This window comes from Podarcis pityusensis (assembly GCF_964106645.2).
Source record: "Podarcis pityusensis genome assembly, chromosome: 4".
Lineage (NCBI taxonomy): Eukaryota > Metazoa > Chordata > Lepidosauria > Squamata > Lacertidae > Podarcis > Podarcis pityusensis.
Genome location: NC_138027.1, coordinates 73,187,854 through 73,210,944, shown reverse-complemented (window position 1 = coordinate 73,210,944; position 23,091 = coordinate 73,187,854). Strand labels below are relative to the sequence as shown.

General features: G+C 41.7%; 1 protein-coding gene across 2 annotated transcripts in view; it reads right to left on the bottom strand.

The window, feature by feature from the left end:
* Positions 1-22,676, bottom strand: part of CYFIP1 (cytoplasmic FMR1 interacting protein 1) — a 59,908-nt gene extending 37,232 nt beyond the window's left edge. Inside the window, exons 1-14 of one of the 2 annotated variants that reach the window (XM_081001287.1) lie at positions 22,514-22,676; positions 14,832-14,955; positions 14,634-14,723; positions 13,194-13,271; positions 12,418-12,519; positions 11,972-12,153; positions 8,464-8,560; positions 8,145-8,273; positions 4,981-5,085; positions 3,812-3,903; positions 3,513-3,630; positions 2,216-2,338; positions 1,421-1,546; positions 1,150-1,316 (exon numbers count right to left, since the gene is read on the bottom strand). In XM_081001287.1, coding sequence (XP_080857413.1) covers positions 1,150-1,316; positions 1,421-1,546; positions 2,216-2,338; positions 3,513-3,630; positions 3,812-3,903; positions 4,981-5,085; positions 8,145-8,273; positions 8,464-8,560; positions 11,972-12,153; positions 12,418-12,519; positions 13,194-13,271; positions 14,634-14,723; positions 14,832-14,948 — 1,526 coding nt within the window. In that variant the 5' untranslated portion in view covers positions 14,949-14,955; positions 22,514-22,676. The remainder of the gene's footprint in view (positions 1-1,149; positions 1,317-1,420; positions 1,547-2,215; positions 2,339-3,512; positions 3,631-3,811; positions 3,904-4,980; positions 5,086-8,144; positions 8,274-8,463; positions 8,561-11,971; positions 12,154-12,417; positions 12,520-13,193; positions 13,272-14,633; positions 14,724-14,831; positions 14,956-22,513) is intronic. The other variant, XM_081001286.1, reaches the window with a different exon arrangement.
* Between the last annotated feature and the right edge of the window lie 415 nt (positions 22,677-23,091).

Below are 23,091 nucleotides of genomic sequence, written 5' to 3'. Positions count from 1 at the left end.
CCCTCACTCCAACACACAGACATCCATGTGCATAAACTTTTATGGAAGGTGGAACCTTGTGCTCTCCCCTTAAGATGCCCGCACTCAACACATGGGTGTTGTAGTGAGGAGGGAAGCTGTACAATGCCAGTGCTTGGACAAATTGCACAGGCCTGCTGTTTTTTCAATGTGTAGAGGCCCCTTCACATATATGAAGCACTGTTATAACTCCAGGGGCCTTCTGGCAGTTCTCTCACTGTGAGAAGTGAAGTTACAGGGAACCAGGCAGAGGACCTTCTGGGTAGCGGCGCCCGCCCTGTGGAATGCCCTCCCAGCAGATGTCAAGAAGATAAATAACTACACAACTTTTAGAGGACATCTGAAAGCAGCCCTGTATAGGGAAGTTCTAAATGTTTGATGTTTTATTGTGTTTTAAATATTTTGTTGGGAGCTGCCCAGAGTGGCTGGAGCAGCCTAGTCAGATGGGCGACATATAAATAATAAAGTTATGGTTATTGTTTTTATTAAAATTGCAACTGTAATGTAGACCCTTGTGAAGGAAAATGTTACTGGATATGTATGGTTTAGCTTTGTTTAATAGGCGTCATGCAAAGTGACTTTGTCATTACTTTCTCTCAAGGGAACTGCAGTTCTGGGAGGAAACGAATTCCCAATAGCCTCACTAAGGATGCAATCTACAAAGCCCTGCCAAAGAGATATGAATACAGCATCCTCTTCCTACTTTCCTAACTAATGCCAGGCATATAATGCCAGTACATTGCCACCCAATATCTGATCAATGGCCAGAACAGTTGCAGAGTAGCTCATCAACAACTGTGGGAAGTATGGCGTGAGAGAGCTTGCAACGGCCGCCATGGAGCTGTCACAACTGCTTGGACCAGTTGCAGAAGCTCTGGCAATACTGCGCAGCTGCTGGGCCATGTGGTCTGTAGAACACTGGGTAATACAGGTGGCCAGGAGATGGAGAGCCATTGCACACAGCAAGTTTTGTGGATCCCATCCAAAAAAACATTCTCAAGTTTCCATTGGGAGAATTCAAGACAGTCCCACTGCATTATAACAGATGCTCTCAGGTGCTATGTTTTCCTTTAACAAATACTGCGCATCTGAAAGAAAAGCTAAATGGCACGAGAGGGCATTAGCCACCACCTTTGGATGACATTCTTCTTCTTCTTGATGGCCTGTCTCAACGGTTCTCTAAGTGTAATCTGGGCGAAATCCTGGAGCGCGGCATAGATAGTATGGCGAATGGCATGATTGAAGACGCTTTCCATCCTCCCCATTAAAACCTGCAGCCCTTTAATCATCGCTATAACCTGAATGGGGAAAAAATTGGTTTTCACATAATTAGACAAAGCATGAAAAGTCATGAAAAGGGGTGGGGTGGGATCATGGCCAGAAGGCATTTTCTCTTTCTTACCTCAACAAGAGCAAACTTCTCTTCGCTGGTATAATTGTATCGTGTTGCTCTTTCGTACTCTTCTGCATTGTCTGGACAATCTTTGTTGGAATATTTGTCCGTTGGGTGCACCAGCTTCCAAGAATACTGCAAAGGGGGTTAAGAATGGCCAGAACCGACAAAAACTGAACTGAGAAACCACAGTAACAATTGCAATACACCACTAAGGCTGAATGAAAGCTTATATACGATTGTGCTTTTGAACAGGCAACTGCATTTCATTAGATCAATAGTTGCTAAGCCCTAAAAATAGGAAGATCAACACCCCAAGCTAAGAAAACAAAGTGAATATAGAAGCAAGCTTCTGCGTGTGCAGGTAATGTATTGATATTTTTACCAAGTTCACCACATGTAGCTTTGGCACTGAACCTAGCATGATGGGGAACTCTTCCACAAGGAAGTGTTTCCAGTGGTTTCTGCAAAATGGCCATAACAGTAAAACAGTGGCTTTTAATCTCATATTCTAATATGAATATTACTAAGAGGAAGGTGGACAAAAACCCCACAAAGATTTCATGCCAACTCAACTAGCGGAAAAATTCCTTCACAGCCTACAAATGTGACATTCAGATACATGCTCCACATAATAGCTTTGAGTCTATTTGAGATCTTTAACTCATCCAAGTAAGGGTGCAAACAGAATATCACATGCTGCTCTATAATATGCCATCTAAAGATTACAGTGAAACAAAACATTTCCACTCCCCCTCACAGTTGCTGCTCTTTAGAACTTTCCACAGCCTGCCCTGCACATACCACTTCCATAACATGTGCACTCCACTGAGACAGAAGTTGAAGACCTTGGAGAGACAGGTCAAAGAGCTTCCGATACTCAGCATCAGTCTTCTGAGCTTCTTGGCGGCCTGATCCAGTCACTACCTGTAATGAAAAGCATGCTTGTTAAAACATGCACTGCATATATGGCTAAACATGAATTGTTTTAGAGTGCAGAACAAAATCATCTGTGTGTGCTTTTCGGGTTTCAAACCTTTGTAAAAAAACATGCTGAGGCTCATTTTCCATATTACAATATTGGAGCCACTTCCCCATAGTGTAGCCCCATGCTGGTCCACTCAGCACCCACAGTGGTCTAAACCACTGAGCCTCTTGGATTTGCCAATCAGAAGTTCAGCAGTTTGAATCCCCATCATGGGGTGAGCTCCCGTTGCTCTGCCCCAGCTTGTGCCAACCTAGCAGTTCAAAAGCACACCAGTGCAAGTAGATAAATAGGTACCGCTGCAGCGGGAAGGTTTCTGTGCACTCTGGTTTCCGTCACAGTGTCCCATTGCACCAGAAGTGGTAAAGTCATTCTGGCGACATGACCCAGAAAGTTGTCTGTGGACAAATGCTGGCTCCCTTGGCCTGAAAGTGAGATGAGCGCCGCAACCCCATAGCTGCCTTTGACTGGACTTAACTGTCCAGGGGTCCTTTACCTTTTACTCAGCACCCATAACAAGCTACAATTCGCAGAATTCTTTGTGGGGGAGACATGTGCTTTAAATGAGTAGTGTTTTAATTTACGATGAACAAGCATTTACACCACTATTTTCCCCACTGGTCAAGCTGACTCTGGTCTGGAACTCTTTCCCCTTAATAAGAGGGTAGGGAACGGAAAGACCCATAGTTAAATATACCAATGTGCTCTTTCTCCACCTTACTTCACGTATTTTAGAACTGAGGCTGAAATATACTTAAGAAATGAACCCTGTGATCAAATTAAGTCCTGGGTAATGAACATCATATGCCTTGCGGCCTTTTCAGGCTATATATTTTCATAAATAAACTTGTTGTTTTTAAAGAAGTATTTAAAAAAACCTGGTATGGAACTTGTTAGAAAACTGACACACACAAATTTAGAATTCACTAATAGTACTTTGCCACTCAAAAGGGTGCAAATATTTTACTGACACCACGCAAGTGTAAGACTAACGCTACTTAGTCTGTACGAGAAACAGGGGCACATTTTTATGTTTAGGACTGCTAACGTAACAGGTTGGGTGCATATAAAACCTGATTCCATCCAAAGACTCATGTCCTGTATTAATCTACACACCTCACTATTGCTGTAACGAGCCAGTTCCGAAATAAAACGCATGTGGTCGTCTCTTATCTGGATCATTTGCTCACAGATATTGTATTGGGGACTGCTGCTGGAAGAAGTGCATGTCCACCTAGGGTAGGGGAAAAAGAGAAAAGAAAGCATGAAATTACTAAAACAAAAAATTATACATTCCCATTGCAAGGAGATCCATGCCCCACAGATGAATTTTCTTTAAGTGAACTGCAAGAATGACTTGGAGCAATTTCGTAGTTCTTGGAAAAAGCAAGCTAGCGTGTCTTTTCAGTTCTTACCTAGATTTATTTTCTTCATAGTGAGCACTAGTCTTAATGTATCTCGCCAGTTCGATCTGCATGTCGCCAAACAGTGGAACTACTTGCAGCTGCTGGACTCAAGAGAAAACAAATTAAACAAAATTAATTATGTGCACCTTATGGTTTCATTCAGGACTTAGCCACACAATCAGCAAATACATAAGCTAACTCTACAATTCTATGATATGCAGTCATGACTCTCCGTGGAAAGAATATTAATTTGTAAAGGTACCAAAAAAGAAATCCCCTGTGCTTTGTACTGGCAAATTACCGTATTTTTCGCTCTATAGGACGCACCAGATGATAAGACGCACCTAGTTTGGGGGGGGGGGGGACAAGAAGAAAAAAATTCTGAATCCCAGAAGCCAGAACAGCAAGAGGGATCTGGCTTCTGGGATAGCCTCTTGCTGTTCTGGCTTCAGGGACAGCCTTTGAAGCCTCTGCAGGGCAGCGGGGTGAAGGCACCCCGCTGCCCTGCGGAGGCTTTGTGCAGCTAACCCCAAGCTAGAACAGCGAGATGGAGCACTGTGCAGCGCTCCGTCTCCCTGTTCTGGCTTTGGGCTTAGCCGCGCAGCCTGCATTCGCTCCATAAGACGCACACACACATTTTCCCTTACTTTTTAGAAGGGAAAAAGTGTGTCTTATAGAGCGAAAAATACGGTACAACATTCCCAGCAGAACAAACACCTTCTGCTGGCAATAGGGCCTTCAGCACACACACATCTGGCTTGAAACATCAGGACAACACTAAGCATTGGGGAATTTGTCATCTGGACATGCTGTCGACTTGAAATATAGTGGGTTGCATCCAACGACATATACTTGCACAATAAAACATCCTCTCCCCTTAAACCCCCCCATCTGGTTCTGGAGGTCCCCCGAACACTTGAGAACAGATCTGGAGGGGCAGAAGGTAAGAAAAGGGAGGAGAAGTTGCACTGCACAAGCAGAAATCATTGTGCAAAAAGGATGACTTCAATGGATACAAACCTATGTATTTTAAGAATCATAGGTAGGAAACCACCTTCATGATGTAATCAGAGCCAGGAAAGTTCACATGCCTAGTCACTCAGGTGACCACCCACCCACGTACCTAAGTAATATATAACCACTCCCATTTCAAAAGACAGACAACCTTCTTAACCAACCTTAAAAAACTTGTCAATCTTGTTCAGATTTATCCTTTTCTTGGCATCCAGCTTATAAATGTTACTGACACTGCCATCCATCAGATACAAACCAAAACCCATTACCTGAAAAGAGAATAAAATAACATTAAGACCTGTTGCCTGATTCTTAACTTGATCAATGCTGAAAGCAACAAAACCTTGTAAACCTTCCTCAAAATAAAGTTTATTAGAACATAATGGCACAAGCATCATAAATATGATTCACCATTTTATTTTTCTACCATTGACCAAACTCTCCTTTCTAATCATGCATATGCACGTAAATTTATATTATTTAAGTAGCCCCAAAGTCAGAGTTAGAGTACCATCTATGCCTGTTCCTGGTCCAATATAACCTGGCCAAAGCTATCTATGATCTTTATTTGATGGTTTAGAAGCTGCAACTAGTGCAAAATGTGATGGATCATTGAGATGAGACCATAGCACATCTATTTTGAAGACTTTGCATCAGTGGCATATAGGCTACCAAACTCAATACAATCAGTTAGCATTAACGTATAAAAGCCCTAATCAGCTTGGAATCTGAAGGAGCACCTCTTTCCATTATCAGCCTGGCTGTGTGTTAAGATCTGCAACAGGGCTTTCTTGTGGCCCCACCATCAGCAGAAGCCCATGGAGATATGACACAGCCTTCTTCGTGATGGCAACTCAATGGGGGTATTTTCTTCCCCCAAGAATCAATCAGCTAGTGCTGACATAAATTGCTTCTCGGTGCTGGAGGACCAAAATATATCCCAGGTGACTCACCATTCAGACTTGGGGGAGATTTCATCCAATCCCAAATATGGCAACCATTGATGTCCAGAACAAAACACTGAGGTCACCAAGTCTTCCCAAGATAAAATTTTGATCATTTTTACAATCATGAAAATGCAGATGGGTTTATGCATGACGCTCTGTACATATACATTGTTCTGAGACCTAGTCATCTGGAAGTTGTTCATGCAGAAATCTTGAAGCTTCTCTTAAGAAAAGTGCCCAGTTTCTAATTTAAAGTTTTCATAATTGTAATATATTTGGGAGATATCAGAAGCAATTGAATTACAAAACTAGCCTTTCTAAAATATTAAAATCAATCATTAACTCTAAACACAGAGTAAGACTGTGCTTCACCAGAGGCCATAGAAGCAGGCACCTGAGACAATTGGAAATTGCAGAGTTTGGAGAAAATGAAAGACAAAGTGCGAGATTGGTTACATTACGCTCAGATTAAAGAAGTTTTTAAAAATGATAAGAAACTAGGGTTCCAGGTGGAGAAATCGAAATTAGAAACAGAATTGTTAGAACCAAAGATTAAGGTACTTTCAAGGATGTATAACTTGCTGTTGAAATGGAATACACAAGATGAAACGGTTAAATCGGCTATGATAAGGTGGGCACAGGATATTGGGCATAATATCATGTTTGAGGACTGGGAGAGGTTGTGGAGCAATGGATTGAAATTTACTGCATGTAACGCTCTGAAAGAAAATGTAATGAAAATGATTTATAGATGGTATATGACCCCAGTCAAACTTGCCAAAATTTACCACCTGTCTGATAATAAGTGTTGGAAATGCAAAGAGTGTGAGGGAACGTTCTTCCACCTCTGGTGGACTTGCCCTAAAGTGAAGGCGTTCTGGGAAATGATTTATAATGAACTGAAAAAGGTATTTAAATATACCTTCACTAAGAAACCAGAGGCTTTCCTTTTGGGTATTGTCGGCCAAGGGGTGGCAAAGAAGGACCAGACATTTTTTATGTATGCAACAACAGCAGCAAGGATACTTCTCGCAAAACATTGGAAAACTCAAGATCTACCCACACTGGAAGAATGGCAGATACAGCTGATAGACTACATGGAACTGGCTGAAATGACCGGCAGAATCCGTGACCTGGGAGAAGAGAGGATTGAGGAGGACTGGAAAAAATTTAAGAACTATTTACAAAAGTACTGTAATTTGAGTGAATGCTAAACAAGATGCTAGATCAAAATAACTGAGCACCACTAAATTTAGAAGTTTTTAAGAAAATAAGTAAGATTGTGAAATTTAGCTCCTTTTGAGAATTATAAGATTATGAAATATAAGGGATATAAGAATTTAAATAAGATGATAAATTGCTGACAAAACGTTACAACGATGAAAATGGGAGCGGGAGATGTGAGGAAGTCCAAAGAAAATGTGAAAATATGTTAAGATCAATGTTATATTGCTTATTATGTTTATTTTTATTGTAAAACCTAATAAATTGCTTTAAAAAAAAAAAAGAAAACAGAAACAAACCAGAAGCGGAAGTTGGGAGAAGCCCTGGAGGGGAGGGAGGAATATACAGTAAATCTTAAGAATTTGAGATGTATGTAATGAATGAAAAAGAAAAATGAATCATAGAAGCAGGCACCTGAATTTTTAAAATAAAACACAGTCAAATATGTTAAGAATAAGCATAATAAGCTCTGGAATCCTTAGAATATCCCAGCCAAATTTAACTGCTACATTTCAGAGCTATAAGCATCTGAAGGATAAATGCTTCTAATTATTCAAGTATGGTAATCAGATTTGAAAGCTGTTAAACTAGCTTTCCTGTGCAGTGCTAGATATACTGCAAAGAGATTCCTAGGCACAAATAAACTAGCCTTTTCAAAAATTTTAAAATTACTATATTCGTTTGGCTAAAAACCAATGGAATGAATGCATACGGAGCCATTTGGAGGCACAGTGCCGAAAAATTCCTGGGCACAAATACATTGCTTTTTTCAACATTACTATATCCGTTTAGCTAAAAGCCAATATAATGAATGCCGAGCAATTTAGTTCCTCTAAGCATTGCAAATGATAGATTTGCCTCTGCATATCTTTTACCCAATATGACAAAATGACACAAAAACGTTCTAATTCCATTTTTGCCTTTTCTCTACCCCCTTCATTAAAATCATTTAGTCCCTGTGCATATAGAAGTGTGGAGGGAGGGAATTCACATACATAAAAGAGAGGCTGAAAATACTTCAAAGAGCATACCAATTATTCCAATTATTGACAACGAACCTCTAGCATTTCAAGAGTATTTCCAATGCTCACCCAGCATTCCTCCCATCCATCCCCCCCCCCCCAAAATGTTGAAATGCTTCAAGCAGCATATCTTACTTTTAGGAGCATGTGCTTCTCACTAGGCGTTAGATACATTTTGTTTTCATAGTAATCCACGCATAAATTCACAATATCAGCAAGCAGCTCTTCATAGCCAGGAATCACCTCAAGTTGTTGCTGTAAAGACTAGAACAGAAACCAGTTTAACTTTGTATATGGCAATGGGGGGGGGGGGATTAAGAGAGAACACTTGTAGAACTCATATGTATGGAAATAGCTGGATTTTATTATATTATTCAGCACGTAACATACCATGCTCTGTACAAGAATAAGAAGGGAACAATGACATCATAGTTTTGTTTACTTAAAAACATACCTGCGTAATCTTATTGTGATTAGCAAGAAACATGGAGAGGTTCTGGGATTCTTGGATAGACTGAGGATCGGCCATTTTACGCAGAAATTGGGCAGCCCTTCAAAGGAAACAGGAGAAAAAGTTAAATCTTGCAAGAATGATAGACATATCTATCATCACTATAGCTATGCCACTGGCCCCTGCAAGAAAGCACATTACTGCAAAGTGTATGAATGAAGGACATTTGCTATATCTTAATGATTTGTTGTCACCGGATAAAGACGACTCTGCTGGCCTCCACTAGCTTTTCTGCTGCTAGAGAAGAAGCCAGCACACACGTGTGCACATGCATGCACACTATGGGATCCAATGTCACACCTTGATGAGCAATGTAGAAACCAATAAATGTGAGTGCAGTGGGCAAGAGACTCAGGTTGTTGTCCCACCACACTCTGTTCTGTCATTATTTTCCAGCAGCAATAATTTGTGATGCAACTGACTCACGGTTGCCAGCATAAGGACAACTGGCGCATTCATGGAGACTGATCCTGCAACAGTGGCTTTCCATAAGGATCAGTTCTGACAGGGTAATTAGGCAGAGCCACTTCTACTTTGTAATCAACTTTCAGCGGTAACTACCTAATTTTATATCATTCTTGAGGAACCATGCAGAATGCAAAACAGGTGTGTGTCAAGAACAGCACCCAAAATCAACTTCATTTTTTCCTTCCTGAACCGTTTCCTTTTTTTCCACCTTCCTTTTTAGGCAAAAATATTTGCTTATTTTATATTTCTAATTTACCCCTCTTGAGTGGACAACAAATTTTAAGACATGCACCAATATAAAAATACACCAAGAGGCAAGGACCTCGTTTATGGTTGGAAGTTATTAGATTGACGTCATACAGGTAACAAAGGGAAAAGGTTGCGATATAACACTCAATGACTGAATGGTATCTCACTTAAGAAATGTCAAACCATGCAGGCAAGAGCATAAAGAAACCTCCTATAGCTTAGTATACACCCATAAGGGGTGCAGATCCAAACTACCAATTTTTAACAAATCATTAAAGTGGGAGTTAGCTGGGTGTGTCGTTTTCAGCTGCCATCTGAAGACAGAGCTCTTAGAAAACTGCCTTCTCTCTTTGCTTCCCCACCCCCTCTCACTCACACACTACCCTTCAGAAATCCAAAAGCAACAGCAGGGCCTGAATTGCAAGTGGTTTTATACTAAGACACTAGGTGGTTGTCTTCCCCGCTGCACAGAATGGGATTTTTCTGAAAGGAGCAGTGTGGGATTAATGAAGCTATTCATCATAATTAACATCATAATCAACCACCCGGCACATTTCCGTGGGGCATTGTTTTGCAGGTGTTATCTCAGAGGAACAGCCGTTTGTTGCCTACAAGATTCTCTAGGAACCCAAGCCTATGCACTTTTTTACAGAAGCAAGTCTTAAGGTATGAACTGCAGGTGACTGCAGCATTAAGGCACAGAACATAGAGATAACACACTTGGAAGATTGCAGGTCAAACATGGGATTGCATGAGATGAACCCAGAGCTTGATTTTTTTATTTTTAAAGCCATGCTGGTGCTAAAACCTCCTTACAAATAAGATTGCTTCCTTGTGATGCTGCAGTGTGCCAAAGGTCCATCCCATTGTAGCTGGGACTAGGTTCCTCATTGCAGTGGCAGGACACACTTCCCACTGAAGTTAGAAAGGCCCTGACACGGGTTACATTTAACAGGTTGCTAACTTTAATTTCTCGGAGTTTTTTATAAGCTACCACAGAATGATGATCTTACCAAAGAGCAGGTAATCTATGTTGTCATCTATTTTATTTACAGAGGGGTGTTTTTTTTGTTTGTTTGTTTGTTTTTGTATACTGCTATGGTACTATTGTGATGTTCAGCAGTTTGTAAAAAATTGTGATAAATAAATAAAATCAGACCTGGCAAGATTTGCAAGGTCCCACCATGAGCAGAATGGAACGCCACTTACATGCAATGGAATGTCTCCTGCATTCCATGCCCTCTCCCCGCCCCCCCCCAAACAAACTCTCAAAATCTGGCCATGAGATACTGGGTTCTGCCCCAAAGCTTCAGACTGTGGTGCATCAGAACCCCAACAAGCATGCTTCAGAGGCTCTCTATTGACATGGTTCAGAACCGGATATGGGCACTGAAGTTGTTCCGAGGCTGAGCCCCAGCTCTAAGTACGTTCCACCAGAATGAATGCATTTTCCAGTGCAACATTTTTCTTCAACCTTTCTTCAACATTTATCACCGTTGGGAGTGCTTTTGCAAAGATGCTCATGGAGGCATATTGTAACAGAAATGCAATTTCAAAACGGGCAGCCCATTTGTATTCCACCCCTCCAGGAAAAAGATATCCACGCACAAAAGTCATCTCTTATCTGCCTCATGCACATTTCCTGGAGAAACAGGTAAGAAGCATGTCACATTGACACCAGTCCCCAATCCTGTGCAGTTTCTAACCTGAGTCCACCTCTTCTTGTTTCAACTCACTGTGAGAGTATTTTCCAGGACACATTTTATACCTTTTTGGGGGTGGGTGGGGGGAAGATATATATTTTACAAGTATACACAAAATGTGAACATAGCATATAGCAAACAACTAGTGCCATCTTGTGGCCACACTGTCCTGTGGTGCTATAGGCAACTTCATATGCCAAGAGAAAAAGAATGCTTCCTTTTCCATAGGGGTAAATGCTGCCAGAAGACTTAATCTGAAACTCCTTGCAGAGAATGTGCCCCTATCAAACAGAGGTTTGAAAACAACAGATGTATGTTTCCAGTATATAAACACCCTGAGGGTTGTCTGACATATTATACTTTTTTTGATGATACACAAAATATGTGCACACAATGCCTGCATTTTTCTAGACACACATTCCTATAGGCATATATGCTAGGAAGCTAGTATGTCTCGCAGCAAGCTGCCCCAGAGGTATTTGGAGATGAAAACATGTTTGCCACCACGCAATCTGTGAAATAGCCTTAATTCAACAGGTATGACAAGAGGCATAGGCAAACTCGGCCCTCCAGATGTTTTGGGACTACAACTCCCACCATCCCTGGCTAACAGGACCAGTGGTCAGGGATGATGGGAACTGTAGTCTCAAAACATCTGGAGTGCCGAGTTTGCCTATGCCTGGGTATGACACTCAGCAACTGTGCAGGGCAGGTGTGAAGAAGCTTTGGCCCTCCAGATGTTGATGAACTCCAACATCAGCCCCAGGAAACATGACCAATAGCTAGGAATGATGGGAGTTGTACTTCAGCAACATCTGAAGAGTCAAAGGCTTGTCGCACCTGACATAGGGTTACAGTGATCCACTAGTTCCAAGCAGCTCAGACGCAGAAGATTAGAAGAGATGCTGCACTGATAAAACAGCAAACACGATACTAAAACTCTGTACTAGTTGGCATGATTCACAGTAACAACATAAACCAACTATAGAAAACGCTGCCCCCCGGCCCCACATCCCCACAGAGCATCTCACCGTTTGTAGGCCGAATGGTCATTCTTCACACTGCACTTCATATTTTTCAGCTCATCCAAAACAGCAAACATGTTGATAAACTTTCCAAGAGTGATCAGATATGCTTCAGACACAAAGTCCTTCCTCCTCTCAGCATGACACAAACGCTTCACCTCTCCACAGAATCTTTCGATTGCATTTCTCTGTTGATAAAAACAAATCTCTGTGTTGTTGTTGTTTAAAGTAAGAGTGCTACCCACAGGTTGTAGTGATCAGATTTGTCCATACACTGCTGGTACACAAAATGACTCTCCACGTGAACCATTCATTAAGTAATAAATACCACACATATCTACCATGGAACAGACAAGGCAGATGAGGAAGGAAGGATGCTGGAGAAAGCTTCAATCATGAAAAGCACTGGGAAAGAAGAACAGCCATCAAGTTAGCAAGCAATATTCATTTACCTGAAAGTACATAAAATTCATCAGTTTTGTGACCTCTGGCTCCAGCACTTCCACTGTTTTTTCATAAATTTCCACTCTGTTTGGCTGCTCATTACATTTCACCTGAAAAGGGGAGGGCAGAATTTGTCAGATTATATACTCTTCACACACATCTTCCTCACCTAGTTATAACATTTTTATTTATTTAATTTATATACTGCCCTATACCCGGAGGACCCAGGGCAGTTCACAGAACAAAACTTCTGCACACAAAAATATCTATTTCAAAACATGCAAGCTACACTATGCCACATAACACACCTTCTTATTGAGCACTTGATTCAATAACTATTCTACCAAATGCAACACACTTGAGTCAAGTGCTGGAAAGGGCTTGCCTAGTAGTTCAATAACAGGTTGGTGGTGTCTCTTACAAAGATCGAGAGGGGGTGAGTAGAGTTTCACATTGGTTCTGCCTCTAGTACTACTAAAATAGAGGAAGATCATCTCCAATGTCAGCACCTGCCCTCTTTCCACTGTACAGCACTTCCTCATTAATTTTCTAACGTTGTCCTCTATTGCAGTAAAAAATATGTGTGCTGCAAGAACGAGAAAGCGTCCAAGAAAAAGATGGGAAGTGGTTCCTGTACACTGAGACATGTGCACACACCCTTCAGGCAGGTAGACAGGTGCTGAGAAGGCAGCTGTCCCAGGAGCCAGCTGTATGGAATGGGAGACACAACACCTTTGTAAGAAGCCAAAATGATAGCACTAAAGAGTCCATGTTGCTCCATTACCTGAGGAATGGCTCTTGAGCAGCTTCTCCATGTATACAGCATGACAGCATATTCTTGCCCTTCTTCCAACATTTCATTCTATCGTAAAAATAAAAGCTGTTATTTCGACGAAGAAGATGCAGAGATGAACACAAAGGGAAGTTTACTGGAGCTAGCAGTGATGTAAAGAAAGAAATAAAACATCTGCCTGGCATCTCAGAAGAGATAAGCTAAAAGCTTTCATCAGAACACTGACCAAAATTTTGCTTTGACTATTTCTCCAGCTCTGAACATCGCCAACTGGGAATTCTAAGCCCTGGTTTTTCCAAATAATTGTGCTTAGGAACATAGCCAAATCTTTCATTTTCAATAATAATGGTTACGGCTTCAACAAATCACTGAATGAATCATATCCCCTAACAAACGGTTGAAGAAAAAGTTTCTTGGGATGCTTAATTGGTATGTGCCCAATACTAAACTCTCACATTTGAGCAGAATCACAGAACAGTCCAACTGCAGGAACATAGGGTGCTGTGTTATTTATACCAGGTCAGACTGTTAGTCCATCGAGCCAACTGCCTCCTCTGACTCGCAGTGGCTCTTTAGGGTCCTACACAAAGGGCCTTTCACATTGCTTGCTACCCAATCCTTTCAAAACTGGAGATGCCAGGGACTGAGCCTCGGAACTTCCACATGCAAATCATTTGCTCCGTCACAGAACATGGCCCTTCCCTTAAAGACAAAGAACCTGGGACCTCTAGCATCCTAAGTGAGAATCGTGCATCCTCGACCAACCTTCTCTAGCCTGGTGTCTTCCAGGTGTTTTTGGACGGCAATACCCATCAGCTCTAGCCATCAAAGCCGTCCCCTTTAAATCGTAAAAAAGGAAGGCTAAGCAATGAAACTTGCCAATCCAGTATATAACTAAGGAATAATGTAACACCAGATGGCTTATTTTAGCAGAATCAAGGATCACTTGAGACAGTCTAAGTCAGCATTTCTCAGAATTTTTGAGTTAACTCCCTTTAAGCTTCCTCTGGCGCCTCTTCCTAAAACTTACATTTACAGAACTTCTAATGAACTTTTTTTTTATTTGTTGGACCTAAATAATCACAGTGCTACAAACTGAGAAAACACACACACACACACACACACACACAAAATAAAAGAATGAAATTAAGCCAAAGTTTCTACCACAGAACAGGTGAAAGTACTGAAAATTATCCAGAACACATGCAGATTATACACATATAGTTTAACACTTTTTTTAAAAAAAACAACATATGAATTTTCCAGCTTGAAATAAACATACTAACATAATTTCCCATTTCCTTCTACTGTAATCAGATCCTGACAAGAGGAAATTGTTCAGTTTTTACCATGCTACCCTTCCCTCACTTGCCCGTATTTTTTTATGTTGTCACTGTAAAAAAGGAAGAAAAACATAAGAAAAATATTTACCATGTTAGAATGAACAGTTGCCTGTTCGATGTATCTTGCAATGCCTGTGACAAATGCATTTCTGTCTTCAAAATTGGTGTTGAAATTTGGCTGCATGAAAAGAAATAAGACACCAAAATGATCAAAGGTCTTGAAGAAGTTTATTCAAATGGTGGTCTTAAACAGGTCAACAAATATTTCATTTTGCAGATGCCATACCTGATAAAGCAAGGATGATGGAGGGGGCTCAATGCATGGTTGTTGGTCTGGCAGTGGCAATTCTTCCAAGAGATCTACATTGGACAAAGCGTCCTCCAAGGTAACTTGGGCAGTCATTTTGGTTCTATAAAGAGAAAACATAACTTTAAACAACTGGCAAAATCCATAACAGGTAGAGATCACCTGCAGCATGCTGTAGACCAGGAATGGTTAATCTTTATCAGGCTAAGGGCCATTTTGACCCATGGGCCCAGCCGTCAAGGGACAGCATGTAAAAGAGGGCACAGCAAAAGCAGTTGTGGCCAGATGGATGAAACCACTTCATTTCCTTTAAACCCAACAAATCTGAGGGGAATCTTTGTGGTGGTACAAATGGTTTCTGCCATCACAGTATCACAGCAGAGTAGTCAGTAAAAGAAAATGGAAATGATTTTTTTTTAAAAAAAAGACATGGAAACAATGGGGGAGGGGCACAAAAAACATTTTGGCATCACAACAGCGGTACTAAAAAGGGGCAGAAAAAACCCTCTCAGAGAGTTCAGATCCTGCAGGATAGGCACGTCCCCCCCCCCCAATATTCTGGGCATAAAGGTGTCTGGTGTGTGCAAAAAAGGAAATAATGGGATCAAATTCCTTTTGGGTTTAAGCATTAGTCTGGAAGCCACAGGCAAAGAGGAATTCATTGCCCGCAAGTGAGTAGGTTGGTGGAGAAGGATGCAGTACTATCTCTCCTCTGTATTGAGCATAAAACCGTGTGAGATACTAGAGGAATGTAGCCCTATCTTCCACAACAAGCATAGAAATACAGGCCTCCTCCCTTCCTCTGCCAGCCTTCAGGAGTCTTGTAAAACAAATAACCAAATAAATAATATGCAGTATAGTGGCTCCTGTGGGCATATTTACAAGGCTGTCCTTGCGTTCGTATTTCACAAAGAACAGTCAACGTGACATAACTTCGGCCTGTCACACTCGTAAAGAACGACCGAGATGTGAGGAGTACCACATCCTGGGGAGCTTTCACTCATAAGTTTACCACATGTAGGAAACGTCCGGAAGAAACATTCACCAAAGATGACAGGCAGAAGTCATAAGATTAGTAGCTATCACAACAACAAAAACAATTGAAAGGTTCTTGCTTCGCACACCACACACTGTCTATCTCAAGGAAGGGGAAAACTCTTCCCAAAGCCACACCCTTAGAAGTGATGCTCCTCACTATAAATGTATCATTACACAGCCTCCTGCTTCCTTGAAAGGAGGCTGGAGAGGGGTTTATAGGTGGATAAAACCCATTAGCCCCTCTGACCCTGCCCCACAACTGAAATGTGGCCCCCAGAAGATTATTCATAAGTGAATGTGGTCCCTGGGCTGAAAAATGTTCCCCATCCCTGGTCCAGCTAAAAGAACCCAGTATTTAAGTTCTAGGTGACTAGAAGTCTGCTTCCAAGTCACCTCCTTTGCCCTGGAAATGCAGATGTGGTGGGATCTGCTACAGTTCCTCATTTATTGTTATTCTTAGAACTGGTAGTGACCTCAAAGGTCATCTAACCCAATCCCCTTCTGAAGCAAGGAGACCCATTGCTACATAATTCCTATCTCACTGCTGAATCCTGGAAATGCAAAGGGATTCTCAAGTTAAGTTCTAGAGCTCAACTTAAAACCTTCTACAATTCCCACATCATGGCTTCTTGCCTGTTATGTTGCCAAACTGTGCATGATGAATTATTTCTTATGCCTCTTGCAATGACAAACCTAGCAACATGATTTCTGCATTACTACAGTGGTACCTCGGGTTACAAACACCTCGGGTTACAAACACTTCGGGTTATAGACTCCACTAACCCGGAAGTAGTACCTCAGGTTAAGAACTTTACCTCAGGATGAGAACAGAAATTGTGCGGCGGCAGCGGGAGGCCCCATTAGCTAAAGTGGTACCTCTGGTTAAGAACAGTTTCAGGTTAAGAATGGACCTCCAGAATGAATTAAGTTCTTAACCTGAGGTACCACTGTATAGCCTCTACAGCATCCTTTCATCGCCAGCATTCAATATTGTGCCATTATACCTTGACATGACTCTTCAGTTCTGTCACTGAGTAAGCAGGGCTAAATTTAGTCAGCCGGGTTACTGCCAACCTACAAACTGCATAAACTCACTAATTTAGAAATAGTGACTCACTTTCAAATGGTTTGCCTGTACTTGTGCCTACATACTGGAAGAAAAACAAAGGATGACCCCACTCATAGAAAAACAGCACCTATTCATCATCAACATCATAAACTCTCAATATATGTACAAATTCAGCCAGTAAGAGCTATTGTTGTTGTTTCATTGGCAAGAGGCAGACCAGTACCCTGGCTATTTCCTACATTAGAACAAATTCAATTTTAATTCAACAGGCAAAATTTTAACTCACCAAGCAACTCTTATAAGTTTGGGTGTTGCTTTCAGGTAAATACTGAGAAATTCAAATTTTAATCTTGTAAGCATTTTTAGGGCACAATTGTCCGTGACCGCCCTGACCCCATTTTTAAAATGGGGATGAAAAAACAAAACACACTGTAATTCAGTAACTGCTTAGGTGAGAGAGATATCAGAATGAAAACATGTGTGCATACTCAGCATTCCATTCTGTGCTTCAATTTCAAACTCCAGATCAAACTCTCTCCATTATTTTTCAATGATGGTTAAGGAAAGTTGTGAGGAAACTACACTGGGGTTCTCAATATAGTTTGAGATCACCAACTAAAGACTGATATAACCAACTAAACTTGGTACACATGTTTCCATCATAGTTCTCTGCTTAAAGTTCAATGACCAGTTTGATCCCTGCTCCCTTTTCTAATGGCAAAGTGGAAATGCCCCAAGATACATGATGTTATAAATATTTAAAGCAAAGCCTCTCAAATATTGTGCTGTACTTGACTTCAAGTGGGACCAAATCTGCTTCAAAGTCATTTACAGCTCAATCCTAACCATATCTACTTATAAAGAAGTCCTATGGGATTCAGTGGATTTTACTCTGGTAAATGGGGTTAGGATTGCAGCCTTCACTGAATTATCAATTGGTTTTAAAGTTAATTTATTCTTGCATGCCTCATTTAAACATAGTCAGAAACATGTCTTGCATTACTAAGACCACTATGGATTTTCTCTTTGGTTTGTCTGGGCACATAGACTGGAAGTGGGGTGAATGGAACAAACCTTTTGTAGTTTCTCTTCAAGAGATGTGCATACATCTTAGACTTCCTTATTTTAACTCTAAACAAGCAAGAAAAATCAGCATTTGACTGATAGAGAAACAACAGGAAGAGCGCTCATCAGCACAAAATACTGTGATTCAAAAAAAGAATGAAATCAGCAGATTGTCACAAAGCTACGCCTTGTCTACATTGCAGACCTATTCAGTATTTTTTAGCTTATTCAGGTTTCTAAGCTGTGGGTGGATGAGGCAAAGTGTTCCCCTCCAGGCCCAGCACAGAAACACAAGAAACTGCCGAAAGGAGGGACAGGGTACTTTGCCCCTACTCTAGCATGCAACGAAACTGTGAATATAATTCACAAATAGTTGAACTCAAGGCTGTAGAATGTTCTTCCTGAAGGTGGCTCCATCACTGCCCACCTTCCACTGAAGACTTGATTATTCTGGAGGGCTTTTTATTTAATATTTGTTACTGTGGCCTTTTGGCTGTGATGTTTTAAGTCCATCATAAATTGTTTTATAGTTTTTTTTATTGCTGTAAACAAACCTGAAAAACTTTTAGTTGGGAAAGAAGGGGCCTAAATGTTTCAAATAAATAAAAAGGCATCACAGAAGAATTCTGCAATAAGATTTGCCATGTACATACAAACATGTTGAGTTCTCTTCTGAAAGCATTTTTTTTTTACTATAAACAAGTTCTCAAAGACCCTGAAAAAATTCTTTCCACCATAATGAAGGCAATTATGGTCCCAACAAAGCTGAAACTTCTCAACAGAAACCAGCAAGAAAACCTAAGAGCAAAAAGCCCCAGTACGTGACAAGTAGAAGATCACCTGAACCATCAGAGGGTTGGACTTTGAGGTACCTTGCAGCTCGGATTCTATGAAATAGCAGTCATGCAGTTCTGCACACAGTTATCTTGTCCAAAGTATATTTACAGCTGGCTAAAACCGGGCACATAACTTGCACATCTAAGATCTTTAGATGAAGATTCCTTTTTCACATGCAAATTTCATGTGCAGCTTAGAGAAATACAAAAAATAGCTACTCCATGCATGAAGCACCATCTGCACAACTTCCTCTCTTTCACTTCTGCTCAGAAAATTCCTATCCAAGGACAGATGCAGTGAATCCATTCAGAGAACCTTAGAATTACAGAGTTGGAATGTACTGGAAGAAATCAAGAGACGTCTATGGATGCTTGGAGACAAAAAACTTGAGTGGCAGAGGGCGGAGGGGAAACTACAGTGTACAGTGTAGTGAAAACTACAGTGTACACTGCAAAAACTGCATGTAATATTCCACTTTTTCTTTCCTGATGAGAAGTTTCCCTATCACTATTTTAACCGGGGTTAGCCAACATAGTGCTTTCCAGATGTTGCTGGAATACAATTCCCATCATCTCAAACCATTGGCCAGGCTGGCTAAAGTTGATGAGAGGGTACCACATTAGCTACTCCTGATCTGAAGAGAATACAGGTGTGGAAGAAAAGCCACCGAACCACCAATAATTCCAACGGAGTACAGCGCGTGCACACCCAAAAACTTCTTGTTTCTATATTAGTTAAAAGAGTCCATGTAACCTGCAACACATTCACTAGTCACATTATGTGTGTATATGTATGTGCATGCTTATCAGCTTCCTACAATCTATCACATTGGCTTTCACTTCTAATAGCCAAATAAATGCTAAATATCCTGGTATCTGTATTACGCCAAATACCTTATTCTTCCTTAAGTCATCTTGGTGCGAGATCCAACCATGTAAAAGAGTGCAGGTAGATTGACATGAATGGATGCCCCACAAACAAGAGAGGACATTGTGTTATGTAAGAGCTAGTCTACCCGCTAGAGTTGTGAACCAAAAAGTTTAGATCCCACTGAGAACTAGATCTAAAAAACACAAGTAAAGTACAGCTGGATGAGGCCCAAGTTCCATTTAGTCCTGTTCTTACAGCGGTCAACCAGATGCCTATGGAAAGCCTGCAACCAGGGCATGTGCTGACCCCAACTACAAGTTCCCAAATTCAGAGGCCTACTGCCTTCGCCAATGGAAAAACAGTCACTGAGTCATCCATAGCCCTACCCTCTTAGTGTGACCACTCCATGGAACTCCTCATGTGAATGGCAGGAAAACACAAGGTGTTCCTGGTAGTCACTTTCAGGAAGCTATCACGACTAAGCTCGGGTTCAATTTTTATATTCCATTAGAGTATTTTCTTCAGCTCCTTTTTCGTTCAACTGCATTATCAGCATTTAAGTGCAATACTCTGGGCTACTTAATAAGTTTGATTGTTCAATATTCTCTTGAGAATTCCTTGCAGTACAAAGGTGGACTTCATTAATGAATAAAAAATATCATATTGTAAGAGCAGCCCTACTGAATCAGAGTGAAAGCCAGATGCTATTCTAGCATCTTGTTTTCCACAGTGGCGCATCCCATTTAAAATCAAGAAAGTTCAAAACAGTTCTGACAAGATTAGCAATTAAAACTAATGGGAGTACGCAAAAATGGCTGAACTTACCAGATGAGTAAGAAACCAAGAAGAAAGACTTTTAAAAATAGAGTGGGGAAAACTTATTATCTGAAGATGCATTGTAAACAAATCAAAACATTAGCAGGACTGATATAAACATGTGCAGTAAGAGATAAACTAGGGGAAATTGGTAAAAAGATTTGAATTGGATATGCAGTAATAAAAAGATATAAAATAAATAACTGCAGAAAGAAGGGGAGGGAAGTCGAAGGGAATGTAAAGTGGATCTGTAGATTTGTTTTTAAAATATTTGTAAAATGTGAAAAAGAAATAGAAATAAAAGCAAGAAAGTTCACTGGCATCCAAACAGATTGCTTAAAACAGCAAAACATGAGCAGGTGAGAGTTAAGTGAATTTGTGTAGGGTGTTAATTAAATAGTTTGAACACAGGAAATAACCTGTTCTTGAACTCCATTCCTGAATGACCAGGTGAAAAATATGTGAATCACAGTATACTAAATACAGATAACACGGGGAAGAGTAAAATTAAGAATAGAGCTAAACATAGCTAGTAGACATTATAAAATAATTTTGCATAATGCTGTGGCCAGAACATTAATGTAAATTATGTTCACTACCCCAAAACCCAACTAAAGGGTTCATAATGAAGTTAGTTATGCCTGAATGCTCTAACCCATCCCTAGAATTGAGGCTACTAAAATCAGCCTAAAATGCAACTATTCCAACACCCCGTGTCATATTTCAGTGTTTTGCAAGTTCAACTTTTGTATTAGGGTAGTGAAATGTGAGTGCCTCTCAATGAAAGATTTTGGAACACCTGAAACCTACACTATATAAACTGCTTACTGCAGAAATTCAGAAAACTACAAGAGAAAGACACACATTTCTGGAAAAGCCTGCCAGTCTTAGGCCTGGCCACTATAAAACAAGTTCATTGTTTTTAATGATTAGTTGCTATTTAATGACTTCAGCTGCTATCCTCTATGAATGTTTATTCTGAAACAAGTCCCATTAACTTCTGTGTAGGTCTGCAATGGATTAGTCAAACTCCACTACCTTGCAGATTGAGGGGTGTTTACCAAAGATTAACTTTCTCACTCTTTCAATGTGTATTAGTACATATCCAAAGTCTCCTGCAAATTAGTCCCTTAGCAAGTTATGATACCTTCAAGTTTCCCCACGCTTTCTGTGAATATTCTCAAAATAGAGGGCTGGTCTCTCTCTCTCTCTCTGGTCACCTAAGACCCACAAACGACTAACAAAACCTATGTGCTAGCAATTTGTCTGGGCTTCTTTACTATGCTGAAGAGACTTAAAACTCTGCATACTGTGTAGGCTATACGACTCCACAATGAAATTTATCTTAGGTCAAGTTGTGCAGGGCGAACATACCACCTTGAGTGTTTATCAAGCGATGCAGGGAGATCTTGCACGCATGTTAGGAGAACTGGTGCGCGGAAGTGCTTTCCAAATTCCTGTTTTTACACCTTCCCCACGACCTTATCAAGCTGCCCGAGGCCGCTGCTCACCACGGGCAGCAAAACGACACCCGCAAAAGCCCGCCACTGAACCGAGCCTTGCCCTCCCCAAGCCCAAACCCACCCTGGGCTTCCTCCCCTTACCCCCTTGGCTGCTCCGGCCCTCGGTCTCCTTCCAAAATGAGGCGAGGCTCGGGGGGCAGAAACGGGGACGCTCCACAGGCAGCGAAACTTCCAAGGAAGTTTGGAACGAAGCGCCGAGGCCCGCCCCAAAATCCACGGGCAGACACTGACGTCCGCCCCTCTGGTTAGGCCATATAGCGGGGGAAGGAGGGCTCGGGTCTCTTGCATGCAGCCGAAGCTCTAAATGCCCGGCATTTTGTTGCAAGAGAGGCAAAGAGGAGTCGCTTAGCAGAGGGCAAGTTCCTCCCCGGGCGGATAAGGGCGCGCCTCAAGGAAAGTTTCTCTCGCGCAGCCTCCAAGGGCGAAAAAGGCCTGCGGCTTACCTCCGCTTGTAGCCCGCGGAGCCCCCGGCACTGCTCTCCCTGAGGCGCCGCTTCCCCCCTCGAGCGCGACGGCGAGAGAGTGCCTGTGCGTCGGCGGAGGGGTCCTCGCCAGGGCCGCTTTCCTTTTCCCAGGGCCGCACGAAGCAGGGAGTTTCCTGTCTGAGTCACTCAAACAAGGAAACCGTGCCAGGAAACACCCTTTCCTGCAGCTCCTCCCCCGTCCCGTCCCAAACCCGCAGCCATTCCTCTCCAAGGCGAAGCTACCCTGGCCCAGCCAGCCAGCCAGCCTCCGGCTCCTCCTTCCTCCCAGCCAGCGATTCTCCTCCCACATCTTGCTCACACAGCCGTCGAAACGGGTCCGGTTTGCAGAGGGAGGGAAGGAGGGAGGTCGGAGGCGGCGAGCGCTCAGCTCACAGCCCGGATCGCTGTGAAGTTAGGCACCCCGCACAAAAACTGTTGAACGATTTTGGCTGCACACATCGTGCCTTCTTTCATTGCAAATTTAGGGATTTCGTGGCATATACCCTTTCTAAATCTTCCAGCGTCCTCTCATCCCAGCATCCAGCTGAGTTAATTTC